The 20,623-nt window shown below is 40.6% G+C and overlaps 1 protein-coding gene and 1 non-coding gene across 4 annotated transcripts in view; one reads left to right on the top strand and one right to left on the bottom strand.

The window, feature by feature from the left end:
* Positions 1 to 20,623, top strand: part of LOC138764497 (SH2 domain-containing adapter protein E-like) — a 69,468-nt gene that overhangs the window by 41,463 nt on the left and 7,382 nt on the right. For all 3 annotated transcript variants that reach the window (XM_069940534.1, XM_069940533.1, XM_069940532.1), the window contains exons 3-4: positions 5,004 to 5,240; positions 18,223 to 18,385. In XM_069940534.1, the coding sequence (XP_069796635.1) occupies positions 5,004 to 5,240; positions 18,223 to 18,385 (400 nt within the window). The remainder of the gene's footprint in view (positions 1 to 5,003; positions 5,241 to 18,222; positions 18,386 to 20,623) is intronic.
* Positions 222 to 328, bottom strand: LOC138765593 (U6 spliceosomal RNA). Its single transcript, XR_011358589.1, has one exon. It is a non-coding gene; the product is annotated as a U6 spliceosomal RNA (small nuclear RNA).

The raw sequence follows: 20,623 nt of genomic DNA, 5'->3' as shown, positions 1-20,623 counted from the left end.
TTTATTATGACTGATTATAACCATGCCTCGAGCATGGTTAGTGTATAGGTTAGCACAACACTTACAGTGCCAGCGAATGGGGTTCAAATTTAAATTTTGTAAATTATGGGATTACCTGATTAAAGTGAACTTTACATAATTAAGGACTACAATACTGATTTTTTTCCCCCAACATTTTACACTGTCCTTTGCCTTTTAAACTGTTTATTCTTTTTTTTCTTTTTTTTTTAAATTAAATCACGAATTTGCGTGTCATCCTTGCACAGGGGCCATGCTAATCTTCTCTGTATCGTTCCAATTTTAGTATATGTGCTGCCGAAGCGAGCACAAACTGTTTATTCTTAATGCTAGTGTATTAGTTAGGCATTGGAAGAGTAAATCTCAAGCAACTGGAAAATTTGCATATGTGTCATCCTCTAATCTCCGTAGGTGTCAGATACTGGGGGTTTTTACTGTATTAATTTTATGTAAATGTGTTAAAATACTACTGTGATACTTGGTGGCTGAACCTCAACAAAAAAATACCAGCTTTCCCTCAGCAAGCAGCATTCCATCTGTATGTCAGAAGATTCAAGTTCTGCTCCAATATTTTAGTGCAAGACTCTTGGCCAGTTCCCCACCGGTGTGTGTGGCTTCTGTCAGTCGAGGTCAACCATAGGTACTGTGTCTAAAGCGAAACTGGGGTAGCCTCTCCAGGGCACAACCCAGGGCAATGTTGATATGGAGATCCGCCTGTTGCCCATGGAGTAGGACCCCCCCCCTCTCTATGCTAATGACCGTTCCAAAGGAACGACAAAAATCGATGCAGTTTGGTGCCAGCAGCATTGCAGGCGTTTCATTGCCGGTGCTGGGTCCAGCAGTCAGCTGCCTTCAGGACTCCGACTCCGGATTTTTCCTCGGTGTTTACTCCCAAAGACTTTCCCGTGAGTGGGTAGAGCCACAAGGCAGCAGAGGTTTGATGAGTTACCATCCATGGTTAACGAGCCCCATTTGCCTGGAGCAACTGGTTTCAAGACACTAGTGGCCCGCCTTTGCCCCTTCTCCTGCCTGTGAGAACAGCTCCACCGGGCAAAAGGACTATGCCACACGTGAAGGCCAGGAGTTGGTCTTGGTGGTCAGAGGCTGTTTGAGATGCACGCTGTGGTGGAACATGGTACTGCAGACATGTCTGGGCATGTCCTCACCGGACTGGGCAGGCTCTCCCCATAAGATCCCCTAATAAAGGCTGAGAGCCCTAGTCTCCTCCCTCCCTTAGACGTGAGCCAGCAGCATGTAGAGGCACGTCCGGGTCTTCTGATCAATAAAGCCTTTGACTCTTGCTTCGTGACTGTGAGTGGTCATTGATCATGCCACACATACCATTGAAGAGCATATGTGTGGCAGCGGGAGCTCGTCCCCACGACCACCCTTCAGCTATGACAACCTTTTGACCTCAGAGGAACCGCTGCATTATTTATCAGTAGTACAATTCTGTGAGAACCATGGAACGTTACCACATAGAAACAGGTTCTTCAGCCCTTATACCCTGTGCCAAACTATTATTTTGCCTAATTCCACTGTACATTATGCTCCTCTCATAATTTTCCTCTCCAAATTTTTCTTAAAATTGAGCCCGCATTCACTACTTAGCTGGTAGCTCATTCCACACACCTGTGAGAGATGTAAACTTGACATAAAAATATGAAAGATGGGGAAACTAGTACAGACACATGGAGTGATGGATTAAACCAGTATGAACAGGCTAAGCATGGAAATTAGGATGCAGGAAGCAGAGTCAGCCTATGTAAGATAAGAACCTTCTAGTCCTTTCGACAGGATCAGTGAGCCCACCGTATGAATAAGATAAGGAGAGGTAAGGAATAATAGAATGTAGGAAGTTGAGATAGTCTGGATGAGATAAGGGTCTCCTAGCCCTAGACAGAAGTACCAAGTTCTACATATATAATTAGTAAGCCATACACAGATTTATCAAGTTAGGCATATTTAATTAGTAAACCCTAGACAGGATTAGCGATCTCTGCATATGAAGGGACTGAGAGTCGGAAAGGTGTGAATGGGGACAAGGGCAAGGCAGGTGAATAAGGACAATGGGGATAATGACATGAGAAGACACCAACAGGATACCCCCTGGTCCTCCAAGTCCACTGAAGCTGCACGTAGGCAGGAAGGATTGCCTATGCCAAACCCATCCAGAGGGCAGAAGAATGTAAGGGGGAGGGTATTCTGATACTGAAATTCACTGTATAAAAGTTGGGTGAGCCCCAGTGTATGTGTGTATTCCCAGGGTAAGGGGAAGCACCCAACTTTGCATTGTTGTTATAATAAATGTTCTTTGTTCTCAATTTTTGTCTCGAGCAATTTCTGTTAAGGTATTTCTATTTCTAACACACCCATCACTCTCTGTGTGAAGAAGTTTCCCCCTAATATTCCCCTTAAACCTTCCTTTTCACCCTTAACCAAGTCCTCTGGTTTGTATCTCACCTACCCTCAGTGGAAAAGGGGACCGGGGCACTCGGAGGAAACCCACGCAGACACAGCAAGAACATGCAAAACTCCTTACAAACAGCACAAGATTCGAACCACAGTCCTGACGCTGATGCTGTAGCAGTGTGACGCTGACCACAACGTTAACCATGCTACCTAATAAAGTTCTAACCTGTTTAACCGTTCCCTGTAACTCAGTTCCTGAAATCCAGGCAACATCCTGGTCAATCTCCTCTGCACTCTTTCAATTTTATTGATATCTTTCCTGTAATTCGGTGGCCAGAACTGCATACAGTGCTCCAAATATGGCCTCACCAATGCATCTTCTCACCTAACCTCAATGTAAAAAGCCAACTTGCACTTACTCTACCTATACCCCTCATAATTTTAAATACCTCAATTGAACCTCCCCTCATTCTTCTACACTCCAGGGAATAAAGTCCTAATCCATTCAAGCACCCTCACCACTCTTTTCTCACTGCTACCATCAGGAAGGAGGAACAGGAGCCTGAAGACGAACACCCAATGGTACAAAAACCGCTTAGCCATCAGATTTCTGAACGGACAATCCATGTCTGGAGACTATCTTACATATACTCTTTCTTTATGCTTGTTTTTTTTAAAAATCTTTATGGAATTGTAATTTATAGACATTTTGCACCTTGTTCTGCACCATACAACAAGACAACAAATTTTGTGACACGTGTTTAAGACAATAAACCTGATTCTGATTTAAGTCCTGGCAATATCCTGGTCGGCATGGATAGTGAATCAGTTAGCTCAATGCTATTACAGCGGCAGAGATGGGGATTCACATCCGACGCTGTCTGCAAGGAGTTTATACTTTTCCCCATGTCTGCGTGGGTTTCCTCTTGGTTCTCCAGCTTCCTCCTACCCTTCATAACATATGGGTGGTTGTAGTAGGTTAATTGGGTGGCCTGTTACTGTGCTCTATGTTTAAATTTATTTATTTTTAAATTAAATTTAAATTTAAATTTTCTCCGCACTCTTTCAATCTTATTAATTGCTTTTGGATGACGTTAAAGCAGGGCCTTGTCTGCTCATTCAAGTGGGCCTAAGAGGTCATGGCTTTTTTTTAATGAAGAGGTGCCCAACAATTTCTGCTGATGGTGAATCTGCCTCACGGCAGACTAAAGGATATTTTGTGTAATATTACACCTGTTTTACAAACAGCTGCGCTGGATGGGTCACGTCTCCAGAATGGAGGACCATCGCCTTCCCAAGATCCTGTTATATGGCGAGCTCTCCACTGGCCACCGTGACAGAGGTGCACCAAAGAAAAGGTACAAGGACTGCCTAAAGAAATCTCTTGGTGCCTGCCACATTGACCACCGCCAGTGGGCTGATAACGCCTCAAACCGTGCATCTTGGCGCCTCACAGTTTGGCGAGCAGCAACCTCCTTTGAAGAAGACCGCAGAGCCCACCTCACTGACAAAAGGCAAAGGAGGAAAAACCCAACACCCAACCCCAACCAACCAATTTTCCCTTGCAACCGCTGCAATCGTGTCTGCCTGTCCCGCATCGGACTTGTCAGCCACAAACGAGCCTGCAGCTGACGTGGACTTTTTACCCCCTCCATAAATCTTCGTCCGCGAAGCCAAGCCAAAGAAAAGAAACACCTGTTTTATTACATGACAATTAATTAATCTTGAATATTCACTTGGTCAACACTATTGAAGTAGCTCATCTGTTTTTACAATAACTGAAATACTTCAATAATAAAACACTTCATTGGCTGTAGCATGTGGGATATCCAGATAAGGAAGCAAAAAATCGCTTATAAGAGCTGATCCGTTTCTCGGTTTAAGAACTTATGTGATCTACAAATTTGCCGATGACACCACGGTTGTCAGCAGAATCACTAAAGGGAATGAGAAAGTGTACAGGAGGGAGATCGTTCAACTGGTGGAGTGGTGTCACACCAACAAACTTGCACTCAACGTTAACAAAACCCAGGAGATGATTGTGGACTTCAGGAGGAAGTCCGGAGAACACGAACCAGTCCTCATCGATGGGTCAGGAGTGGAGAGGGTCAAGAACTTCAAATTCCTGGGAGTCAACATCTCTGAGCTCAGGACAAGATAAAATTCCAGAGGGTTATTAACCCGGCCTGCGACACAGGCTCCAGATTTAACTCCATCGATGACATTACAAGAGGCAGTGTTTTAAGAAAGCTCAAGGACACCCCCCCTCCCCCCCCCCACCCCCACACCCAGGCCAGACCCTCTTCACTCTGCTACCATCATAAAAAAGGTACAGGAGCCTGAAGACGAGCACTCAGCTGCACAAGGGCAGCTTCTTCCCCCTCCGCCATCACATTTCTGAATGAACAATGAACCACAGACACTGCCTTACTTTGACTTTCCTTGCACTATTTTTATTTTGTACGGTGGTTTATATAAATGTTCGCACTATCACGCTGCTGCAAAAGGACAAATTTTGTGACATGTTCATGACAATAAATTCTGATTCTCATTTTAATCTTTTTCCAATCCAGAAATCCGAAGGCGAGGATCGAAAGATCCACTCGGGAAACAGTCCCTGTTGTACGATAGTCCCTACGAGCCAGGGGAAATAGTACCAAAGACGGAGGTGGTCGGGAATGCTGCACTGGAAAGGACAGGGAACCAATGGCCAATTGATAGCTGCTTGCCTGAGAACGACGAGCGGCCTGCGGCAGAGTACGAACAACCCTGGGAATGGAAGACGGAACAGATTGTAAAAGCGCTCGCAGGTACGTGTGGAGACACATGGCATAGTGCTATGTGCTGTTTTCTCGTGGCGGCATAGTTAGAGTACCGCTATTACAGTGCCAACAACCCGGGTTCTCCCCGTGTCTGCGTGGGTTTCCTCTGGGTGCTCCCATTTCCTCCTGCTCTTCAAAATGAATGAGGGTTGTCAGTTAATTGGATGTAATTGGGCAGCATGAGCCCAGGGGCTGGAAGGGCCCGTTATGTCTAAATTTAAATTTTAAATTCTATTTCTTTTTAAAATATTTTTATTGATATTTTGCAGTATAACCAATAAAACAGTACAATTATACAATGTGCTGCAAGATTCCAAAAATATATGTTTAGAATAATTTTCTTGATAAGGAAATCCAGAACACAGTCATGACAATTTTAACAACAAAAATACCAAAAAAAAGGAAAAAGAGAAAAATAAATGTCAAAACCCCATCCTCAGCAAGATTGAAAGTTGACGTGTATGAATCAAGTGACATAACTTGGAGAGGGACAACATGGCGCCAAAATTCCAGAACAACACTAATTCTTGAGATTATGATAATGTCCATATGGAGGACAGCCGATTGCCCAAAGATGTCCTCTACGGTGGGCGACCAGATTCTCCCCGCCCTGTTGGCCACCCATGTCTTGGCTGCAAAGACATAATCAAGCGCGATCTCCAGTCATTCCATGTCAACCATACTGATTGGGAGGGCCTCGCAAAAAAATCGCACTGCATGGCATTCTGCGATTCACAGTGGCACGTCACAATGGGCCAACAACTACAAAAAGTTCTGTGAGGGTAGAAGAGCCTCAAGGTTCATCTTCGCTCACAAAGGGATGGGCCATGATGATGATAAATAGCCCATAAATTAACCCCAGGAGCTGAATTTAATCTTTTACTTCATTGATGCCAGAGGTGCAATTTTGATTAGACACACACACACACACACACACACACACACACACACACACACACACACACACACACAATGAATAAGGGATATTATGTCTTGTTTGCTATTAAGGATTCAAATATTAAAATTAAAATTTTAAAATTGAATTTTAAAACTTTAAGTAAAATAAAAATACAAAAGGCAAAAGGGACAAACTATTGGAGATCTGATTCATATAATACAGGAAGCTTTCTGTCTTGTGTGGGTTCTGGATCATAATCAGACAAATGAGCTGCTTGCCTTTAGAGCAGTGTGTTGTTCAGAGGACTGGAGAACGCTATTTCATATGGCTTTTTTTCGACATACAGTACGCTAACAGGCACTTTCGGCCCACAACCCCATCCCGCCCAATTGCACTACAACACCCAGTATGTTTTGAACGGTGGGAGAAAGCCGGAGCACCTGGGGGAAACCTATGCAGACACAGGGAGAACGTATAAACTCCTTACAGACAGCGCTGGGTTTGAACCCCAGTCACTGGCACAGTAATATCGTTGTGTTAACTGCTATGCGACCCGTGCTGCCGCTCTTGCACAATCAGATGATAAATGAACTTGCACAAGATTTGACCACATTAAGGTTAGTTGTAGCATTGAGTAAACAATAAGGGGCAGCAGGAACTCATCAGGGTGGCCAGCATCCATGGGTAGAGATAGTCAGTCAACATTTTGGGTTGGAGCAGTGTCAATGGATATCACCCTTTCCTACTTCAGTCTTGATAAAGGGTCCCAACCTGAAAGGTTGATTGCCCACAGTTGCGACTAACCTACTAAGTTCCTCCAGCTTCTCAATGTTTATTCAAGATTCCAGCAACTGCGGTTTTTATGTTTCTCTCAATTGTTTGGCTGGAATTAATAATTACATCATTTTAGTGAGTTTGCACCTCAAGTATGAAACATGGGGTTAGGTCCTTCTTTGATCAAAATGCACCTATTTTGACAATTGTGCAACCAAGGTTCACAATATTGATTCCTGGACTTTTTCTATGGGAAAAGATGAAGTAGAGTTCAATTACTCTGGACAATTATTTTTACAAAAGATTTGTTTCCTGAAAAAAAAATGGAATCATGATGGACAACTTCAAGCTGAACACAAAGATAATTTCAGATTTGCTATATCACACAGGAAGTTGGAGAAACATTAAATTAACTTTTATCGCATCATGATGCTGACACCATGGTAGTTCAATTGACCTAAAAATGTTTTCCTGCGGATTTTCATTGGTACTCAGCATCTGATGCCTCTCGTCAGTGTCCAACAATAGTCGGCCAGCATTGATGGATTCCAGTTGCCTTGATACTGCTTTTCCTTGGTCGCAATGTCCTGGTGAAACCTTTCACCGTGTTTGTCTCTGGCTGCACCAAGACTAATGCTGGGAGCCGGCATTGACATGATGGGCCAAATGGCAGGGTATCTTTTTTCAGGGTATCTTTTTTTAGGAATCACTGTAATTATTGCCATTGAATATTATTCTAGGAGACTATGGGTTTCCGAAGCTTGATCTAGTACTTCCATAAAAATTAGATTTAATAAATCTTTAAATTCTTTATAAAATTAAACCAGGAACTCATCCTCTCCTGGAGACTTTATTACTCTGTAATGAGCTCATAGCTTCCCTCTCCTCTACCTGAGTAAAAGGAATATTCAGTTCAGTTTGCTCTTCCAAACTTAATCAAGGCAAAATTGTCTGTGGTAAATATCTATCTATTTTATTTTTGTCTTTTAAAGATTCCAAATAAAAAGTCTTCAATTATCCATTTATTTCTTGAGGCTTATAAGTAACAATATTAGTATCCTTTTTAATTGCCGTAATTATTCTCGACACCTGTTCTGCTTTTAATTGTCAAGCAAGTACTTTATGTGATCTCTCACCTAATTCATAATATCTTTGTTTTGTTCTTTTAATTCCTTTTATTCTATAAATTCGTAATGTGTTATTGAAGTTTTTTTATTAATTGCCTACGCTTATCTTCAGAACTCTGTTTTTGAAGTTCCTATTCTAAAACTGTTATTTCTCTTTCTAATTGATCAACCTCTCTCATATACTCCTTTTTAATTTTAGAAGCTTATAATTTGATCTCTTAAATATGCTTTCAAAGCATCTCATATAATAAACTTATTATTTACCATGTTCAAATTTGTATCACAAAATGTGAAAATTTGGATTCTAACAAACTCACAAAAAATCTTTTCTTTTCAATAATAAAGAATTCAATCTCCATCTCTAAATCATTTTCTCCTTATCAGGTATTTCCATCGTTATTAATAAAATCCTCGCTTAATAATCAACTTCACGAAGCCGAGCTTGCACTTGTGCTGAGATTAAAAATAAATCAATTGTCAAATAAGGATCATACCTACTCGAATAAAATGATTAATCTTTTTCTTTAGGATGAATCCTCCTCCATACATTGATAAAATTCAAATCTCTCATTCAAACCAATATAGCTTTTGCTGCTTTTGTTCTCTCTGCTACTCAAGTAGATCTATCTAACAATGATCTAAACAAAAATTGAAATTTTAAGCTGTCCTTGCCTTTCATCTGCCGGTTCGCTTGTTGGGGCTAGTGCCATTGCGCGGGCTGCTGACGGGCCGCCACACAACACCTCCTCCCTCCATTTTACGAGTTGTGACCAAGATCACAAAAATTCACATAATCCTGCAGCAATCAGCACCTCCCACTCACTCCAACTCCCCTGGTACCTGGTATATTTAATACAGAAACTTTAATTGATTAGTTATCCACAACTAAAATACCTTCCTGGAAATCAAAAAGAAAGAAATAAAAGAATAATTCTTATTTTAATTTCTTCCATCTTCCCCCTTTTCCAATAATAATGAATCAAGAAAAAAAAATATTTCATCCCATTAGAGATACAGTATCTTCTTGGGGTTGCACCCTGGCAAATTCTTCTGCTTGTGCAAAATTGGAAAATAATCTATTTTGGACTCCAGGTACAAAAATCTTCAATGCTCATCAATTTTGAGGGGATGGAGGAGTCACGTGATGGAGTAGTGGCCGGTCGGGGAACTCCAGCCCTCTCCGGAAAAGTTAAAAAAAAAGACAGTGAAAAAACAAAGGCACAAACACAAAAACCAAAATAAAGTGAAAGTAAAGGTGTGGAGAAAATGTCAGCGAAAAAAGAAAAGTCAAAAGTAACAGGAAGAAGAGAAGAAGGAAAGACGTCGGAGGAAGAAGAAGGTGAAGGCCTTACCTGTACGAGGAGGCCCGCCGTGGATAGAGAAGCCCGCTCCCTAAGGTCAGTTGAAGCCCCGAACTCGGGACTACAAAAATGGCTCACGGAGCCAAACAAAAGTGCGCAACCGCGCATGCGTGAGGAGTCGCGCATGCGCGATGTGCAAGACAGAAATAACACTGACGGGAGGGGGGACCAGCTGAGGAGTCGATCTCCACAGCTGAAATTGACAACCACAACAAAGCAGCAAGAGGAAAATGTAGAAAATAACGAGAACAAGAAAGAAGAGAGTAAAAAGAAATCAAAGAAACAACAGATGACCAACCCAGAGGAAGAAGACCAGCAGCAAGACACTTCTAATAAAAATAAGAAGATCAAAAATAACCAACAAAATAAAACAAACAAACCAACAAGAAAACCAGAAGAGACAGAGGTAAAGGACACAGATCCTGGAGTGGACTCAGAAGAAGAGGAGGAAGAACACAGAGAAATGGAAGATGAAGGGAAGGGCAAGTACATGGATATATTTTTTTTAAAGAATATATGGAATCAGTAAAAGAATGGCAGTCACAAGAATTCAGTGAAATAAAAAGGAGAGTAAAAAGTACAGAAGAAAAAATGAATAGATTAGAGATGATCATGTCAGATATAGGAAAAAGAATGGACAAGGTGGAAGAACGAGAAACAGCCATAGAAATGGAAGTAGAGGACTTAAAAAATAAATTAGAAGAATCTGATAAAAAAGTTAAAGAGACACAAAAGCTGTTAGCTCAGAAGATAGATATAATGGAAAATTATAATAGAAGAAACAATATAAAGATAGTGGGCCTTAAGGAAGATGAAGAAGGCAAGAATATGAGAGAATTTATAAAAGAATGGATCCCCAGGGTCCGAGGAAGACCAAAATTACTGGAAGAAATGGAAATAGAAAGGGCACACAGAACATTAGCCCCTAAACCACAACCACAACAAAAACCAAGATCCATTCTAGTAAAATTCCTAAGATATACAACAAGAGAAAATATATTGGAGAAAGCAATGAGGAAAATAAGAGAAGACAAAAAACCACTGGAATACAAAGATCAAAAAATTTTTTTCTATCCAAATATAAGTTTTGAACTCCTGAAGAAGAGGAAGGAGTTTAATACAGCAAAAACGATCCTATGGAAAAAAGGATATAAATTTATGCTAAAGTATCCAGCGGTACTTAAAATAGTTATTCCAGGGCAGTAAAACAGACTATTCTCGGATCCGGAGGAAGCACAAAAATTTGCTGAACAACTACAAAACAAACAGAGAGATGAAGACATGTAACGAGAACAAAAATGACCACAAACTATATGTATGTGTGTATGTATATATAAAAAAAAAATAGAGTATAGGTAAGAACTAAGAAGGGAAAGAAAGGGAAGAAAGGAAGTATGGGGGGAATTAAGAGAGTGACCTTTGTTATATATGAAGATTAAAATCTTTTCTGGGGAAGAATTACGGTCACTGCGAAATCAGTTGACGCTTGAGAGTGAATTCGCAAATCCAAATGGAGAGGGGAGATGTGGTTGCCCGACAAGGGACAAAGGGCAACTCAGGAAGAGGAGGGAATAGTGGGGTTAAAGGAATTTTAGATAGGAGAATAATGGAACTAGTTTATGTTTTAGAAATGTTGTCTTATAATGTGTTCAAAAAAAGAAAGCAGAAATGGATAAGAAAGAAAGGTGATGATGAGGAAACGGAAAGGAAAGATAAACAAAGTATGAAATGGCTATGTTGAACTATATGACTTTAAATATTAATGGAATACATAACCAAATCAAAAGGAAGAAACTGCTAAATTTACTGAAAAAAGAAAAAATTGATATAGCATTCGTACAAGAAACACACTTAACTGAAGTGGAACACAAGAAAATAAAGAGAGATTGGATAGGACATGTAACAGCAGCGTCATATAATTCAAAAGCTAGAGGAGTAGCTATATTAATCAGTAAAAATGTACCAATCAAAATAGAAGAAGAAATAATAGATCCAGCAGGGAGATATGTAATGATAAAATGTCAGATATATTCAGAGTTTTGGAATTTACTCAATGTATATTCACCTAACGAAGAAGATCAAAAATTTATGCAAGATATCTTTTTGAAGACAGCAGACACGCAAGGGAACATACTAATAGGAGGGGATTTCAACCTGAATTTGGATTCAAATATGGACAAAACTGGGAAAAAATTTAACAGAAAGAACAAAGTAACCAAATTTATAATTAAATCGATGCAAGAAATGCAACTTTTGGATATATGAAGGAAACAACATCCAAAGGAAAAGGAATATTCATATTATTCGGGTAGACATAAAACATACTCAAGAATAGACCTATTCCTGTTATCAGCTCGCATGCAAGAGGGAGTTAGGAAAACGGAATATAAAGCTAGACTATTATCGGACCACTCACCCCTGTTATTGACAATAGAGTTAGAAGACATCCCACCAAGAATGTATAGATGGAGATTAAACTCCATGCTACTTAAAAGGCAGGATTTTAGAGAATTCATTGAACGACAAATTAAAATGTACTTTGAAATAAATACGAAATCAGTGAAAGATAAGTTTATACTATGGGACGCAATGAAAGCGTTCATCAGAGGGCAAATAATAAGTTATGTAACTAAGATGAAGAAGGACTACAATCAGGAAACAGAGCAGTTGGAAAGGGAAATAGCAAATATAGAAAAAGAATTAGCAATGAAGGAAGACACAACTAAAAGAAGAGAATTGGCAGATAAAAAAATAAAATATGAAACACTACAAACATATAAGGTGGAGAACAACATAATGAAGACAAAACAGAAATATGAACTAGGAAAAAAATGCACAAAATTCTAGTGTGGCAGCTTAAGACAGAACAAACTAAGAGAATGGTATTGGCATTAAGGAAAAAAGACAAGCAAATCACATATAATCCAATGGAGTTTAATGAAAACTTCAGAGAATTCTACGAACAATTATATCAAACTGAAAACGAAGGGAAAGAAGACAAAATAGATGAATTTTTAACTAAAATTGAACTACCGAAATTACAAACAGAGGAACAAAATAAATTAACAAAACCATTTGAAATAGAAGAAATACAGGAGATAATAAAAAAACTACCGAATAATAAAACATCAGGAGAGGATGGATTCCCAATACAATTCAATAAAACATTTAATAATTTATGAATTCCTCCCCTTCTGGAAGTAATCAACCAGATTGATAAAACACAAAGCTTACCAGATTCATGCAAAACAGCAATAATTACAGTAATACAAAAGACAGGGAAAGATCCACTCACACCAGCGTCATATAGACCAATATCTTTACTTAACACAGATTATAAGATAATAGCTAAACTATTAGCAAACAGATTAGCCGACTATGTACCAAAAATAGTAAATCTAGACCAAACTGGATTTATTAAAAAAAGACGTACAACAGACAATATCTGTAAATTTATTAACTTAATTCATGCAGTAGAAGGAAATAAAGCTCCAACAGTAGCGGTTGCTTTAGATGCAGAGAAGGCCTTTGACAGAGTAGAATGGAATTATTTATTCAAAGTACTACAAAAATTCAGCTTACCAGAGAAATATATTAATTGGATTAAAGCATTATATAAGGGGCCATTGGTGAAAGTGACAGTAAATGGATATATATCAAAACAATTTAACTTAAGCAGATCAACAAGGCAGGGATGCTCACTATCTCCCTTAATGTTCACGTTAGCCATAGAACCACTAGCAGAACTGATAAGAACAGAAAATAAAATAAAAGGGATAAAAATAAAAGACAAGGAATATAAAATCAGTCTATTTGCAGATGACATTATAGTATACTTAGCAGAACCAGAAATATCAATAAAAGAATTACATAGGAAATTGAAGGAATATGGAGAAGTGTCGGGGTACAAGATTAACGCAAATAAAAGTGAAGCAATGCCAATGAATAATGCGGATTTCTCAAAATTTAAGAAAGAATCACCATTCAGATGGCAATTGCAAGCAATGCGATATCTAGGTATACAAATAAATAAAAACCTCGGCCATCTATATAAACTCAATTATTATCCACTAATGAAAAAATTACAAGATGACTTAGAGCACACATGTCAAAATCTGGCCAAATTTGGCCCGCGATATAATTATATTTGGCCCAAAAGATCATATCAAAAATGTATTAGAGGTGGCCCGCTGGCCACCGCGCCAGTATAGCGCATGCACAGTAACCGCTGTGTCCCAGGGTGAGAGAGAGAGAGAAAAATCCTGGTCCTTGAAAAGTAGTGGTGGGTGGTTTTATAAACACGCTGTCATGTCCCCCCGCCCACCCCCCCCCCCCACCGCAGCGCAGCCTGGCCAGTGTCAGGGGAAGCCAAGGCCGCTTCCCAGCGCCCAGAACCCCAGTGGCACAGCGTTTCTTGGAGCTGCAGATGGAGTCGGGACGCCGGAGGGAAGATTGGGGTTCCCCGCCGGGAGATGGGGGCGCCGGCCGCCCTGCGCCTTCCCACCAGACCAGCGGCGGGTGCCCGGAGTACACGTGGAGAGTGAGGCTGGTCGGGCATGTAGGGTGGAACCCCCTCCCCCTGCCAATCTCAGGAGTGGCGAGGGCTGGATCGGGATTAGCCGTGCTCACCTGCTCCTCCACCGCTGACCGGGATCCCAGAGCGGTCCTGAGCATGAAGACTGCCCTGGAAAGGTCCTGGGACACCGGCACGGAAAGAAGAGCAGGGTCCGTAGAACATTACAGATCAGAAACAGGCCCTTCGGCCCTTTGACTCTACCTCGTGAAAACCCAACACTGGAGAAACTCAGCGGGTTAAACCGTATCCTTTATCCAGCAGAGAGGTACCTGACAATGTTTGGCCCTTGATCCCCCTCATCAATGTATGAGCGAAAGTCTGTGGTTCTCGTAAAAACACCAGAAGGGAGAAACTCAGCAGGTCAAGGGGGAGGGGTCCGGGAGAAACTCAGAAGGTCAAGGGGAGGGGGTCTGGGAGAAACTCAGCAGATCAAGGGGGGTCCGGGAGAAACTCAGGGGGGGCCTGACCTCGCCAGGACCGTTGCCCACTCCCCCTCCCTGCCGCAGGCCGACCCGCGACTCATGGTGACGGGGCCGCTGATCCGCCAAGATGCCGCCCTGCAGCGAGAGCCGATGCCCCCGCACTGTCGTTGTCCAACCCGATCACACGCAAACCCCGCCCTCCCGCACACAGGCCTGAGTAAGTATTATAAACTTTAATCTCAGGATAAAACGATCTTCCAATAGTTTCATGTCACAGTGATAAATATATTCCTGGTTAAAAGTGGTCCTGCACCTGAATACAAGCTCATTAGGCATAAAACTTGAAAAGTGTGTAAATCAAAGGATATCTGTACCAATGGAAAAAGGGCATGGCAAATAACCCTGCTAGAGTTTATGCCCACAATCAGTCACCCATTTGATTGTTTCAGGAATCATGTTATTCTCCCACATTCTCAATAGCCTTCAGATTTTACTATTCGACAGCACATTAGCAACATTTGACAAATCCTCTATAGAGAAATATTATTTATTGAATATTTTATTTCTCATTTGTTAATGCTTCTGGAAAGAGTTTATCCAAAACTATTATTAAACATTTATTTTAATAAGAAAAAGTTTAACATTACATATGTTGAAAGAAGAGAAAACATGCAGATGTTGTTGAAAATTTTCAATAAATATTTAGTTTGGTCCTCAACTTAGTCCAAGTTTTTAATTTTGGCCCTCCGTGAATTTGAGTTTGACACCCCTGACTTAGAGCATTGGAAAGACTTACCACTAACACTGATAGGAAGGATAAACTGTATTAAAATGAACATTTTCCCAAGGATACAATACCTATTTCAGACATTACCAATACGCTTAACAGAGAAATTCTTCAAGACGTTTTAGAAAATAATAAGGAAATTTTTATGGAAAGGGGGGAAACCGAGGATAGCACTAGATAAATTAACAGAATGGTATAAACAAGGAGGCTTACAACTACCAAACTTTAAAAATTATTATAGAGCCACACAATTAAGATACCTATCAGATTTTTATCAAACAAGGGAAAAGCCAGATTGGACTAGATTAGAACTAGATAAAATAGGGGAGAAGATATCTGAACATATATTATATAAATGGGATGAAAAATTGGTACAACGTAGGAATTCTCCAGTATTGCATCATCTGCTCAACATTTGGAAGAAGATTCATGTAGAAAGGAATAAAACAAATTACCAACTACCAAAACTAATACTGACGCAAAATCAGCTAATCCCTTTTACAATAGATAACCTTTCCTTTAGAGAATGGGAGAAAAAAGAGATCAAAAGAATAGAAAATTGTTTTTCGGGAAATAAATTATTATCCTTTGAACAAATGAAGGATAAATATAATATAACTCACGTTACAGTGTTGGCATACTACCAACTGAAATCCTACTTGAAGGACAAATTGGGAGGCAGTCTGAGGTTACCAGAGGGAAGTAATTTTGAATATGTGATTACAGACACAATGACAATCAAAATATTTGTAAAAAACATGTATATTAAACTACAAGAAAAGGCGAATGAGGAAACAAATGGTAAAACTAAACAAAAATGGGAACAAGATCTAAACAAAGATAAAGAAGGAAACATGGGAGAAGTTATGCTCCGGAACTATGAGAAATACAATAAACACGAGGTTACGTATGATACAATATAACTGGATACACAGGCTATACATTACACCTCAAAAGTTAAATAAATGGGACCCAACAGTATCTGACAGATGTTTTTGCTGTAAAAAGGAAATGGGAACAACAATTCATGCAATTTGGACATGTGAGAAAGTGAACAAATTTTGGGAAGATCTAAACCAGATATTAAATAAAATCACAAAAAGCAATATACCAAAAAACCCAGAGATCTTCCTCCTAAGTAACATAAAAAACAAAGAATTTGGATTCGATTTGGATGGTGCACAAAAAAGATTTGTTATGATAGCCCTAGCTGTAACAAAAAAAATGTATTATGTCAACCTGGAAATTAGAAGATAACTTGAGAATACAACAATGGTATATAGAAATGAATAAATGTATTCCATTAGAATTTGAACAAATATGGAAGCCATACATGAAACACAATAGAGAAAACCTACCGTGGACATCTACCACCTAAAATGACAGAAGGAGAAGAGAATGAAAAGAACTGACTCAGTGGAATTTCTTGTTTATTTTTATTGAGTGACAACATTGTTTGACTGGTTTAATGTATCTTATATTCTGAACTTTAAATAAATGGGAGGGGAGGTGAGGGAGGGGAGGAGGGAAGGGGGGAGAAAACGATACTGTATATATTTAAGAAGGAAAATGTATGGATCTTGATCAATATGCTTTATAGTGTGAAAAATAAAAAAAATTTTTTTTTAAAATTATGAAGGGATGATGGTGTTAAATGCCAAACTGTAGTCAATAAAGAGCTTGACAAGGTGGAATGCTTAGAGGTTGTTTACCCCTCGGCTGGTGGTCTCATAACTAGGGAGCAAAGTCGGGAGGAAAGATGTCAGGAAAAAATCTTTTATGCGGAGGTTAGGACATGCTTGAAATTATTGATGAGGACTGTGGATACTTAATTGCTGAGTACCCTCAAGGCCAGGGTTAAGAGAAGAATGGGTGGTAAAATAATCTTGCTGAATGCTTTGGAAGAGTCAAGTTAATCTTGTTGATGTGTGTCTAAACCCCAGTGCTTCAGGATTCTGAGGAGGGAATCTAACACACTTTTCGATCACTATTTAATTGACTGGAAATTTTGGGCGTGTGAAGCCTCTCAAAACTCACACTCAGAGATGTTGCTAAGAGGCTCTGAGGAGATCTCTGTGTGTCGGAGGGAAGGAAAATAATTAAAATGCCCTCAGCAGAGTTTTGTTTTATTTTCACAAGTACCGTATATACCCTGTGTAATCGTTGAATTATTTGGACCACTTCTTTGAGTCAAAAAAAAGTGGGGGGGAGGGGGGTTGACTTTAACTTTTGACCTCAAAAGTACCTGCACTGTTCAAGGCGTTGGGCGCTCAACTGGCCAGGATCAGGTGGTAATTCCGTGATCGTGGCATTGGGTGCTCGAATGGGCGAGCAGCCGGGTCATCGGGAGTTCGGATAGGTGAGCAGCCAAAGCGTCGGGAGTTTAGATGGCCAGGACCAGGTGGTAAGTCTGCTTTTGGGGTGCTGGGTGTTCAGATAGGTGGACGACCAGGGCTTCAGGAGCACCAGTGGGCTGGCAGCTGAGGCATCAGGAATTCAATGGGTGGGCAGCCAGGGTGTCAGGAGCCAGATGGGCGGACAACTGGGACATCAGGAGCTCCAGTGAACAGACAGGTGAGGTGAGGGTCTACTATCGGGAGTTCCAGTGGGTGGGTGGCCGAGGCAAGGGTCTGCTGTCGGGCATTAGAAGCTGTGATGGGTGGGCGGCCAGAGCGAAGGTTCATGGTTGAGGTGTCAGGAGCTCGGATAGATGGGCAGTCAGGGCCTAAAATGGGGGGTGTTGACATACACGAGTCATACAAAAACACCCAGTTTTTGGGCAAGAAAAAGGGGGAGGGGTCGACTATTACGTGATATCAACAATTACATGAGTATATACATGGTTAAATGGATGAACTCTAAATCTGCAAAGCGAACACTGAACTCTATCTCTCATAGAAGCATCTGGTTGATGGACATGGTCATAGAGCTTGAGAGCAGCAGGGATAACAGGGTGAGTCATGAAAAAGGTTCTCATTGGACAGTCCGATAATGTTCCCACTCTCTGTGCACTCTCTCCCCTTAGTCCAATTTGACTCTGCAGAAAGGTCATCTCCACCAAAAGAGGAAAAAGTCAAACACCACAATAGGCATCCGAGCTGGACTCAAAAGATCCCAAAGCAGCAGAACTTGGAGAGCTGTGAGATGGGAGAGAAGGTGGACCCCACCATTCCCCTAGAAAAACAAGTGTAAGTACCTTTGAAACTCCAGCTCATCATCTCTGCTTCCTTTCTCCTCCCTCCGTCCTTTCTATTTTGAAAGCCAATCCTGAATACAGTCAAGGGTAGCACAGTTAGCACAACGCTGTTACAGCGCCAGCGTCCCGGGTTAGAATCCACCGCTTGTCTGAAAAGAGTTTGTACATTCTCTCCATGTTTGTGGGTTTTCTCCAGGTTCTCCGATTTCCTCTAACTGTTCAAAATGTATGGGCTGTAGGTTAATTGGGTGAAATTGGGCTCATGCTCTGAAAGGGCCTGTTAATTTAAAAGTTAATTTTTAAATTTTAAAAAACCCTTGGTTCTTGATTTTAACTAGCAGGCCTAGCCTTAGATTAGCCAAATTATCAAAAATATGCGATATTAAGCCTTGAAGGGAAGATTGTAGAACAGTTGCCTGGGTGATTCCAGGAAAATCAGGGATCTGAGATTGAACAAAGTGTCTAATTTGGAAATATCTAAAAAAATGAGTTTTAGGTCAATTAAAACTTACCACCAATTGCTTGAAAGATGTAAAATTGTTGCCAATAAAAAGGTCTTTGAAACATTTAATACCCAATCTGTGCCAGTCATTGTAAAGAAGGTAGTAAAAGGTAATTGGATATCATTGGGCTGGCAAGAGAAAAACTATGAAATCCATAAAAACCTTCTAAATTGTGCCCATATTCTCAAACTGTGTTTAATTATCAGGTTATCGGTTAGTTTATATGAAGAAGAAGATAAATAAGCCCCTAGAATGGCCAACATGGAAGTATTCTTAGCAAAATTTGGTTCCATTTCTACCAATGTGGGGCAGTCAACTTGATTATCAAATTGTAGCAAAAGAATCATTACATACATTGACTGTCTGGGAGCAGGATTTGAATCTTTCAGAGTCCAGTGAAGTTTGGGACTCCATTTTTAATTTGATTAACACGTCTTCCTTTTTGTGTACGACACTGTTTGCTCAATTTAAAGTGGTCCATAGAGCACATATGTCTAAAGTTAAATTGTCTCGGTTTTATTCAGACATAAATCCTCCAATCAGTGATGCCTCCAGACTTTCCATATTCCAGTATGTTGAAATCTTTTCCAATTAACATAGAACATTCCAGCACAGTGTAGGTCCTTCGGCCCATGATGTTGTACTGACCCATATATATCTTTAAAAAACTAAACACTCCCCACCTCATAACCCTTTTTTTTTCATCCATGTGCCTTTCTAAGAGTTTCAAATGCCCCTATTGTTCAAGCCTCCACCACCACCCCGGAAATGCATTTCAGGCACCTACAACTCCCTGTGTAAAAAAAAAACTTACCCCTGATGTCTCCCCTAAACTTTCCTCCCTTCACTTTCTACAGATATCCTCTGGTGTTTGCTATTCCCGCCCTGGGAAAAAAAGGTGTTGACTACCTTATTTATGCCTCCCAGAATCTTGTAGACCTCTATTAAGTCATCTCTCATCCTCCTTCATTCCAAAGAGAAAAGCCCTAGCATTGCTAACCTTAACTCATAAGACATATTTTCCAATCCAGGCAACATCCTGGTAAATCTCCTCTGTCCCCTCTCCATAGGTTCCACACCTTTCCTGTAATGAGGTGACCAGAACTGAAGACAATATTCTAAGTGTGGTCTCACCAGAGATTTATAGAGCTTTAACATCACCTCACAACTCCTGAACTCAATTCCCCGATTATGAAGCCCAGCATCCCATTGGCCTTCTGAACTGTCCTATCAACCAGTGCGGTGACCTTGAGAGATCTATGGATTTGGACCCCAAGATCCCTCTGTTCTTCCACGCTGTTAAGTATTCCACCATTAACTATATTTCCCTGGTCTTCAAGTTTGACCTTCCAAAGTGCATCACCTCACATTTATCCAGATTGAACTCCATCTGCCACTTTTCTGCCCAACTCTGCATCCTCCCGTAACCTATGACAGCCTTCAACATTATGCACAACTCCTCCAACCTTTGTTTCATCTGAGTCGTCGCTCTGCTGCTTTGGCCAGGATGATCGCAGATCCAGAACACTCAATAACCTCAATCCAAAGCCAGTCCATCCTTCCTCCAGTAAGGAGACCAGATCTGCACCCAGTTCTCCAGATGGGACCTCACCAGTCCCTTGTACAGTTGCAGCACAACCTCCCTGCTCCTAAATTCATTCCCTCTGGCAGTGAAGGCCAACATTCCATTTCCCTTCTTGATAACCTGCTATATCTGTGTAGTGATA

The sequence above is a fragment of the Narcine bancroftii genome, chromosome 5 (genome assembly GCF_036971445.1).
Source record: "Narcine bancroftii isolate sNarBan1 chromosome 5, sNarBan1.hap1, whole genome shotgun sequence".
In the NCBI taxonomy this organism is placed as follows: Eukaryota; Metazoa; Chordata; class Chondrichthyes; order Torpediniformes; family Narcinidae; genus Narcine; species Narcine bancroftii.
The sequence above is the reverse complement of the archived record's forward strand: the minus strand, read 5'-3'. Positions and strand labels throughout refer to the sequence as shown.